At 32.8% G+C, this 7465-nt stretch overlaps 3 protein-coding genes across 10 annotated transcripts; 1 reads left to right on the top strand and 2 right to left on the bottom strand.

Annotated features, from left to right (window-relative positions):
- The first annotated feature begins 92 nt into the window (after positions 1 to 92).
- Positions 93 to 3480, top strand: LOC105271567 (1-acyl-sn-glycerol-3-phosphate acyltransferase gamma). Of its 6 annotated transcripts, none has more exons than XM_011313185.1 (8): positions 93 to 194; positions 302 to 620; positions 1440 to 1713; positions 1811 to 1983; positions 2166 to 2327; positions 2421 to 2759; positions 2841 to 3060; positions 3165 to 3480. In XM_011313185.1, exons 3-8 carry the CDS (start codon positions 1533 to 1535, stop codon positions 3245 to 3247), a joined length of 1158 nt encoding a protein of 385 aa, XP_011311487.1. In that variant the 5' UTR covers positions 93 to 194; positions 302 to 620; positions 1440 to 1532; the 3' UTR covers positions 3248 to 3480. The 6 variants fall into 6 exon arrangements, with proteins under 6 accessions (XP_011311487.1, XP_011311486.1, XP_011311488.1 ...); XM_011313184.1 differs by having other exon boundaries at positions 302 to 649; XM_011313183.1 differs by lacking the exons at positions 93 to 194; positions 302 to 620 and adding exons at positions 627 to 849; positions 1177 to 1314.
- Positions 3481 to 3756: 276 nt separating this feature from the next.
- Positions 3757 to 4991, bottom strand: LOC105271566 (uncharacterized). Of its 3 annotated transcripts, none has more exons than XM_011313178.1 (4): positions 4721 to 4984; positions 4236 to 4628; positions 4018 to 4151; positions 3757 to 3923 (listed from the first exon to the last, which is right to left on the bottom strand). In XM_011313178.1, the coding sequence occupies exons 1-4, from the start codon at positions 4736 to 4738 to the stop codon at positions 3779 to 3781; spliced, it is 690 nt and encodes a 229-aa protein (XP_011311480.1). In that variant the 5' UTR covers positions 4739 to 4984; the 3' UTR covers positions 3757 to 3778. The 3 variants fall into 3 exon arrangements, with proteins under 3 accessions (XP_011311480.1, XP_011311479.1, XP_011311481.1); XM_011313177.1 differs by having other exon boundaries at positions 3757 to 3932; positions 4721 to 4972; XM_011313179.1 differs by lacking the exon at positions 4236 to 4628 and having other exon boundaries at positions 3757 to 3932; positions 4721 to 4991.
- Positions 4992 to 5107: 116 nt separating this feature from the next.
- Ist1 (IST1-like protein) lies at positions 5108 to 7023 on the bottom strand. The gene is made up of 5 exons (XM_011313176.1): positions 6667 to 7023; positions 6152 to 6599; positions 5940 to 6086; positions 5804 to 5854; positions 5108 to 5720 (listed from the first exon to the last, which is right to left on the bottom strand). The coding sequence occupies exons 1-5, from the start codon at positions 6933 to 6935 to the stop codon at positions 5544 to 5546; spliced, it is 1092 nt and encodes a 363-aa protein (XP_011311478.1). The 5' UTR covers positions 6936 to 7023; the 3' UTR covers positions 5108 to 5543.
- Positions 7024 to 7465: the final 442 nt, after the last annotated feature.

The following is a 7465-nucleotide window of genomic DNA, read 5'->3' as shown; positions in this document are numbered from 1 at the left end:
TAATCGATTTTTCCGATAATTATTAGCTAGCGCTCTAGTTGTTGACAACCGCTACGGTGCTAGCTAACAATTATTGGAAAAAACGATTAATTTCCGGAGTAACTAGCAGTCCAAATTTCGGAGTAAATTATATTTTCCAGATAATCCATCCGGGCCTTAAATTTACGTCGTATTTTATATCTCTGCTCAAAACGGTAAGTACGATATTAAATTATTATTGAAGTAAATCAAGTAAACATCACTGACAAATTTGTGAAGATATTTTTAATAACTGTTAATTCGTTGAAACACAAATAATTAGCAGTCGGAGGCTTTGAAATCAGCTCGTCAAAAATTCCAGTCAGCTCAGAGTTATTAAAAGGGAAGCTGGAGGGATATTACTGAAAAGTCGCTGAGTCGGCTAACGACAGATACCCCAGCGTTGCGTGTGGCGCCCTCCCTCTTATGGGGTCGACTACTACGATGCCGATGGGGTCACTCAAACCCCCAGAACTGAGCCTCTGCTTTGGTCAATCCTCTTTGGATCAGAATACCAAGAGCAGCTTCGATTAATCGAAAATTTCGAGTGATTGCATAAGCATAATGCACCAACTTCAAATCATTGCGCGGTTCCTATTTCGGTATATAACTGTGAACAAATAAAAGCATGGTAAATTGTGTATCACTCATGTATAATAATACCCCATCGTTCTCTCGTTTTTTCTCAATTCTTCTATTTGAAAAAAATTAAAAATTACAAATTACTTTCGTTCCACAAGTTAAGGAAATTTCAAAAATTCCACATTCGAGCTTTTAAAAGTGTATAAATTTACACCCTGTGCAGGAGCGTGTGCAATAATGTGCTAAGAGGTATAAATTTTAAAAAATTGTGTCTTTGTTTGTAATGCAGAATTCAATAGCACAGGTCGTTTCGTTTTTTCAATTTTTTTTGAATATTAAATTATCTTCCAACGTAATTTTGGGCATTGAATCAGCGTCGATGTGTGATTTTTTACTGTAAGAAAGGTTAAAAAAAAAAAAAAACGATAAAAACGAGATAAAAACGTTGTTGATTGAAAAATTGTTACTTGCAATGACTTGTACATAAAAATTCGGAATCTAATTATCATCAAGTACAAAGTGAGATTTTGTTAAAAAAAATTCTATTGATGCAACATTGAAATGATAAAATTTTAGATCTACCCTTTGCAAAATTTCCAAGCTTGTTTATATCAGTTGAATTTCCATTGAAAAATAATCGACCGAGGTGGATAAGTGCATACAAACATTTACAAGGGACGATAGTTGTTCGCCAATGAACGCAATTGTTCAAAGGTTGTTTGACTGTATGTTTTCTAATTATTATTCATAATTTGTCATATGCTTACACATTAAATTCATATATTAGTTTCACGTTTAAATTTTCTCTAACTAGTTTGTTTACGATTACTACATTACAGATTTGTGGTGTAAGAGATATAATCCCCTTAAGGATAACAGAGAATTTTGCGGATTGAAAGAAATATAGGAAAGACCAATAATAATAATAAAATATGAGTTTTGCAAAGGCCTTCAAACGCAACACTGTTGCACACTTGATGTTCGCTATAACGTTTTTCATTTCTGGCCTAATGATAAATTTCATCCAGTGTTTATTGTGGATTACGCTCAGGCCTCTTTCCAAATATCTCTATCGAAAAATAAATTACTACCTCTGCTATTCATTTTACTCCGGTAAGGATTTTTCTCTTTTTTGTAATTGCCTTTTTTCATCATATGTCATGGCAATTTGTGATTTTCCATTGATAAATATATATGATTTAATTTATAGAGTTAGTATTTATGGCTGAATGGTGGTCTGGAACAGACTTAATAATATATATCGACAAGGAGGAATTTGAAAAATATTATGGGCACGAGCATGGTTATTTGTTAATGAATCACACTTATGAAATTGATTGGCTCATGGGATGGATCTTTTGTGAGCGGATAAAAAATCTTGGTGTAATTATGTCTTTTTATATATTCATTTTTCCATTTCACCAAATCAATGTTTCTCTATGGAAGCGATGGAAAATTAATTCAGTTATCAAATTGTGTTATTACTTACATAGAGAAGTGTATGATGTTGGAACAAAAACTATTAATTTAAAGAGTCGAAATTATATATGTCGCTTGAAATGTAGAACTGCAAAGCTTACGCTAAGAAATCAATTCAATATGTCCCAACGCTTGGTTGGGCATTTAAATTTGCTGAGGACATTTTTCTTGAAAGGAATTGGGATAAAGATAAAGACATTATCGGACGACAAATTACGGAATTGGGTGATTATCCGGATTCAATGTGGGTAAGCATGGTTAATATTTATGGAGGAATTACACTCAAATTCATTGAGCAAAAGAAATAGTCTGTTGAAAAATTAACGAGGAAAAAATTTCAGTTGCTTCTTTATGCAGAGGGTACACGTTTTACCAAAAAAAAACATGAAGTAAGTGAGAAATTTGCCAAGGAAAAAGGTTTACCTGTTCTGAAACATCATCTTACTCCACGTACAAAGGGCTTTACAGCGAGTTTACCATTTTTAAAAGGAAAAGTCAATGCAATTTATGATATACAATTGGGTTTCGATGGAAAAGCATCAGTGAAGCCAACAATGACAAACTTATTACGAGGTGAAAAGTGTGAGGCACATTTGTACATTAAACGTATACCAATGTCAGATGTTCCTGATGAAGAGAAAGAAGCTGCCGCCTGGTTGCACAAGCGATATCAAGAGAAAGTACATTTCCTTATGTATTTTTTTTTTCTTTTTACAGTGCTCTTTATAATCAATACTACATCATTGTTTTACATATTCCAGGATAAATTGGCGGACAGTTTTATCAATACTGGTGATTTTTTCATCCAAAGCGGTGTACCAAGACCGGATACGTTTAGAGTGAAAAGGCGATATTACTCCATGCTTAACACAATTTTATGGGCAGTAATTGTTCTGGTTCCCATGTTGTACTATCTTGTTAGTCTGTTGTTATCAGGTTCTACTTATTACTTTTCTGCGGGCATCTTCATAATATTTTTGTGTAAGTACTCTCATCATGGTATTAACAATTTTTGGTGGCTATGCTTAAAAAAAATTGATTTATTTAATAGATTTAATAGAAAAAAAAACCATTATTCATTACAGTTTATATATTAATGAATCAAATAATCGGAATGTCAGAGATTAGCAAGAGCTCTTCGTACGGTGAAGCGAATAAGGCAAACTGAAAGTATCGAAGAGAAGAATATATACATATATAAGTACATATGCTCTGGAAAAAATCACCGTAAAGCTAAAAATATTTGGAGAATATATTTATGCATAAGAAGTAGTATACATATTGTGGATAATATTATTAACAGTTCGATGGTTACAAACTCATGTAACATTAATTTGGTCGCGATATTTCGAACGATATTTAGTAGCTAAACAATTTATTTATATTAGTGGAACTGAAAAATGAATGCAATCCAGTAAAGATTAATTCACGAGGTGTTTTTATATGTTATCCAATAATGCAGCACAAAAAAATATTAATTACTGGGGATTTGCATGTACAATTTGCCTACACAATTCTATCATTATAGGAATTTTATAATAATTTATACTTACATTATATGTACTGTTTGGTTTTCGACGTATAAATTCATATTTACGTTTTATATTCACATACGATAAACGTTATTGTTGAATAAAGAAATAAAAAGACTATAATTAGTAGTAATATAGAACATGATGAGATTTAAACGATTTTTCCTTTATTTATGAGCGAATGGAAATGATTTATATCCAGCCAATGGGTGAGATGTGTAATTAATTTTACGAAGTCTTCCTCTCGAATCATAATAACCATAATGGCCTGTTACTGTTCCATTATGATGACGTTCTTCATATCGAAATTGCCTATTGTTTCTTTTAAATTAATTCATTAGAATTTGGCAGTTTTTTTAACTAAATTAATGAATCAATTACAGTAAAAAAAGAATAAACACTTTACCCATTTCCTGTATCGTATCCAAAGACATAGGTGTCGGGGCCTCTATGACCATGAATGTGAAAATTAATTCTTCCATTTTCTTTTGAATCAGCAGTTTTTGCTTCTTCTTTACCATCTTTCGGCTTTTCTGAACTCTAAATAAAGTATAAGTGATAAAAGTTATGAATTTGCGCAATTAATTAATCACACTCGTTATTGACTCATTACTTCTTCATTACCTCTAATTGTTCATCAGGTGTATGATCTCTTATGTAAAAACTTGAAGATGATATGTATTTTTTTTTCTTATTCTGTGCTGAAGGGATTGTTTTCATAAAATGACTTTTCATTAAATTGTCATTCATAATTTTTTTATGAATGCTGTAAAGATCATGTTTTTGGATGTTTGGAGGTTTGAGAAGAATCGAGGGAAAAGGCCTCGGTAATTTTGGAATTACATTTCGTGTGTTGTGATTAAGATGATTTTTTATATCATGGTAAATTATGCGTTTGTTTTCTTCAGGTATTGTCATGGTAGATGGTAGACTATTCATTGATTCATTGTGGCCAGATTCAAAAGTCTTTGCTCCCTCAATTGCAGTATTCAATAGTGATAAAATACTGACTAGTAACTACAAAAAAAAAAAAAAGGGATAAAAATTCGGAATGTGTATGTCATAGTAAGTAAAAATTTTCCGCTATTGGTTATGTAGACTAGACTTACCAACTCATTGGGGGACATCTTGACGGTCTCACGTTTTAATATAATAATACAAATGGAAGACTATCAAGACATTCGATATGCTCCGATTGCGAGTCAATTACTTTCTACTCCCTTCCCAACGGATCACGTTTCCCTGTACTCTACTCTAACTTACTATGCATTGCGTTTTTGTCAACAACTCATTTAGGGCAAAGATACTGGTCTCATTTTCTTATATAAATGGATGAGAATTGAATTTTATTTGCTAATTCTCCATTGCTGTTATTTAAATTAAAGATTGTGTCCTAAAGAGAGGGACGAAAGAAATTGCACACTCCTTTTTTTTTCAAATTTGCATAATTTGGGTTATTATTATTTTTCAAATGAAAATATAACATAATATTCCGATAAAAATTTCTATCGATCGCACATAGGTATTTGATATTTAAATACTAAGTAATAGTAACAATATTTATTGAGAATAACAATACTGCAGTTAATCCATATCAATATGCAATATTAATTATCTAGAATGTTTCAATATGCATGTTTTTGGACATTAGTGAATCATTATTCCAATAGCAGCAGACGATTAAAAAATGTTTAATTAAAACTAGAAATTAATGGCAAAAATTCAGAGGACGAAACTAAATGTGAGGTTGAAATCTTCAAAGAATCAACTCAATTTCTTAATTTCGGCATGTATTAAATATCGTGCAATCGACCCATAAATGAAGCTGATAGCATAAAATAGTATTGAAATTGATAATTAAAAATCGATCAAGGTGGATAAATAACTCACAGAAAATTTGGATACAAGAAACAAATTTTATCAAACGAAAATTCACTTGCTTTTTTTAAGATCTTCGAAACGTTTCATGAGGTCATCAAAGTCAATATCATCGCTATCGCCACTGCGGCCCGGTGTGTCATTGTCTGATGGTACTGCTGGCAGATCCGGCAATTGAAAGTTATTCATGGGCATTTTTGCTCTCGGCTGTGGTTTAGCTTTATTATCAGACTGAAAATCAAATAAAATAAGTTAAATACTATTTTTGTTCCACATATCCCTATTAACTGTATAATTAAGTTATTATGATATACCTGTTTATTTAAATCCGGGGGGAATGAGTAAGGTGGTGGGAGATCATCTTCCTGTTAAATTGATTTTTAAAATTTTTTTTTATGTATTATAGCACATAGGAATTAAAGAGAATGAATAAAGCCATATATTACTCACTGGTTTATTAGCGTTTGCATTATCAAAAGGAATATTGTACGAGAAAGCAGCTGAGTTGAATGAAATATTCTGGTCTTTTTCAGATGCCATTGGAGCTCCAGGAGTTACAAAACCCATGGCCTTTCCAGGATATTTTTCCCCTGTGTCCTAAAATTAAAAAAAAAAAATGAAAGAATGTTTTACAATATGAATATCAAATGTATTGAACATACCACAGCATCAAAGTTGGAGGGGAGCTCCGGTAGTAGAGGTGCCTGTGGAAATCCAATGAATCCAACGGGATCCGGAATACCAGCATGACTCCCAGCAATATCCAAGTTATTTGGTAGCTGCCCTCCACAACCAACATCGATCAACAATGTATCCTGTCCTTCAGCCATCACTTGCGGATCAGCCTCGTATTCAACATTGTAATTTTTGGCAATTTCAATGAGATATTTTTCAACCAATAATTTTGATGGGGATTGTACGCTTAGTTTGTGCTTGAGCTTTTCAGATATTGTCTGTACCGCCTCATCCCGACAAGCTTCTGTATATTGCCTTCCATACTTTGATGTTAAAATATCTGCTATGATTTTTAACTCCTGAATGTCAGTCTGGAGTCTTGGGGCTGCCCAAATGACTGTTGATATTGCTTCAGCAAGGCCTTCATCTAAATTTCTGTTGGAGAAAAAAAAAACAATCATTCCTGTGTTTATATTTGATTTATTCTTACATTTAAACACACTTCATCTGTTGAATGAGACCAAATCTAGCTAACAAGAGATCACAATACATCTCCATTAATTCCATAGCCTCGACCATGTAATCTTCTCTGATAATATGTTCAACGCGTATTTTTGCTCTCTCAACTTTGCCTGCAGCAATATAATCTGCAATTTCTTTCCTCGCCTTCTGGGCTAACTCGGTTTTCTTTTTTTCTAGGAGTTTTAATCTATTTATGGCAAGCCGTAGGTGTGTCTTTAATTTTGAGTAGTTCGGGCTGCTCGAAAACATTGTGATAGTGGGGTTAATTTACTTTTTGCGTACTATCTGAAATGGGATGGGTGCAATTGAACGCAGTCAACTGACCACACGTCAATTGGACACAGGTTTTTAAATATAGTCAATTGGCCACAACAGTAAATTGTAGATGGTGAGTCGTTACCGTTATTTGATCTCAGTATTCTTTATCGACTCAATTATTTGCTGTTAAAGACCAAGAGATGGCAGTAGTATATGCAAAAATTAAGAACGGCCCAGTACATCATCACAAAAAAATCGCTATTACATCGAACAAAGATGCTTGCTTTGTTGAAGCCATTAATTAGTGAAAAATATCGCCAAAAAGTCACTATTACGTTGACCAAAAATCACCACCACCCCGCTTAAGTCATTAATTGTTTAAAAAACATCGCCAAAAAGTCGCTATTACGTCGACCAAAAATGCCTCCTTTGTTGAAGCCATTTATCAGTGCAAAACATCGCCAAAAAGGGCGTGATTTTTTATTTTTTGACTTTTTGACCAAATGGCACTTGGAAAATTT

Source organism: Fopius arisanus, unplaced genomic scaffold, assembly GCF_000806365.1.
Source record: "Fopius arisanus strain USDA-PBARC FA_bdor unplaced genomic scaffold, ASM80636v1 scaffold00113, whole genome shotgun sequence".
Taxonomy (NCBI): domain Eukaryota; kingdom Metazoa; phylum Arthropoda; class Insecta; order Hymenoptera; family Braconidae; genus Fopius; species Fopius arisanus.
This window is presented reverse-complemented; position numbering and strand designations above follow the sequence as displayed.

Bases quoted from the DNA above. Each gene is read 5' to 3' on its own strand.
- LOC105271567 (XM_011313186.1), top strand. From the start codon at position 1,533: ATGAGTTTTGCAAAGGCCTTCAAACGCAACACTGTTGCACACTTGATG. The intron at 1,984-2,165 runs GTAATTATGTCT...CTTGAAATGTAG, and splicing joins AGCGGATAAAAAATCTTGGT to AACTGCAAAGCTTACGCTAA. The intron at 2,760-2,840 runs GTACATTTCCTT...TACATATTCCAG, and splicing joins ACAAGCGATATCAAGAGAAA to GATAAATTGGCGGACAGTTT.
- LOC105271566 (XM_011313177.1), bottom strand. The intron at 4,152-4,235 runs GTAATGAAGAAG...TACTTTATTTAG, and splicing joins CACCTGATGAACAATTAGAG to AGTTCAGAAAAGCCGAAAGA. The intron at 3,933-4,017 runs GTAAAGTGTTTA...TTAATTTAAAAG, and splicing joins GGATACGATACAGGAAATGG to AAACAATAGGCAATTTCGAT.
- Ist1 (XM_011313176.1), bottom strand. From the start codon at position 6,935: ATGTTTTCGAGCAGCCCGAACTACTCAAAATTAAAGACACACCTACGG. The intron at 5,855-5,939 runs GTGAGTAATATA...TCAATTTAACAG, and splicing joins ATGCAAACGCTAATAAACCA to GAAGATGATCTCCCACCACC. The intron at 5,721-5,803 runs GTATATCATAAT...TTTGATTTTCAG, and splicing joins CCCCGGATTTAAATAAACAG to TCTGATAATAAAGCTAAACC.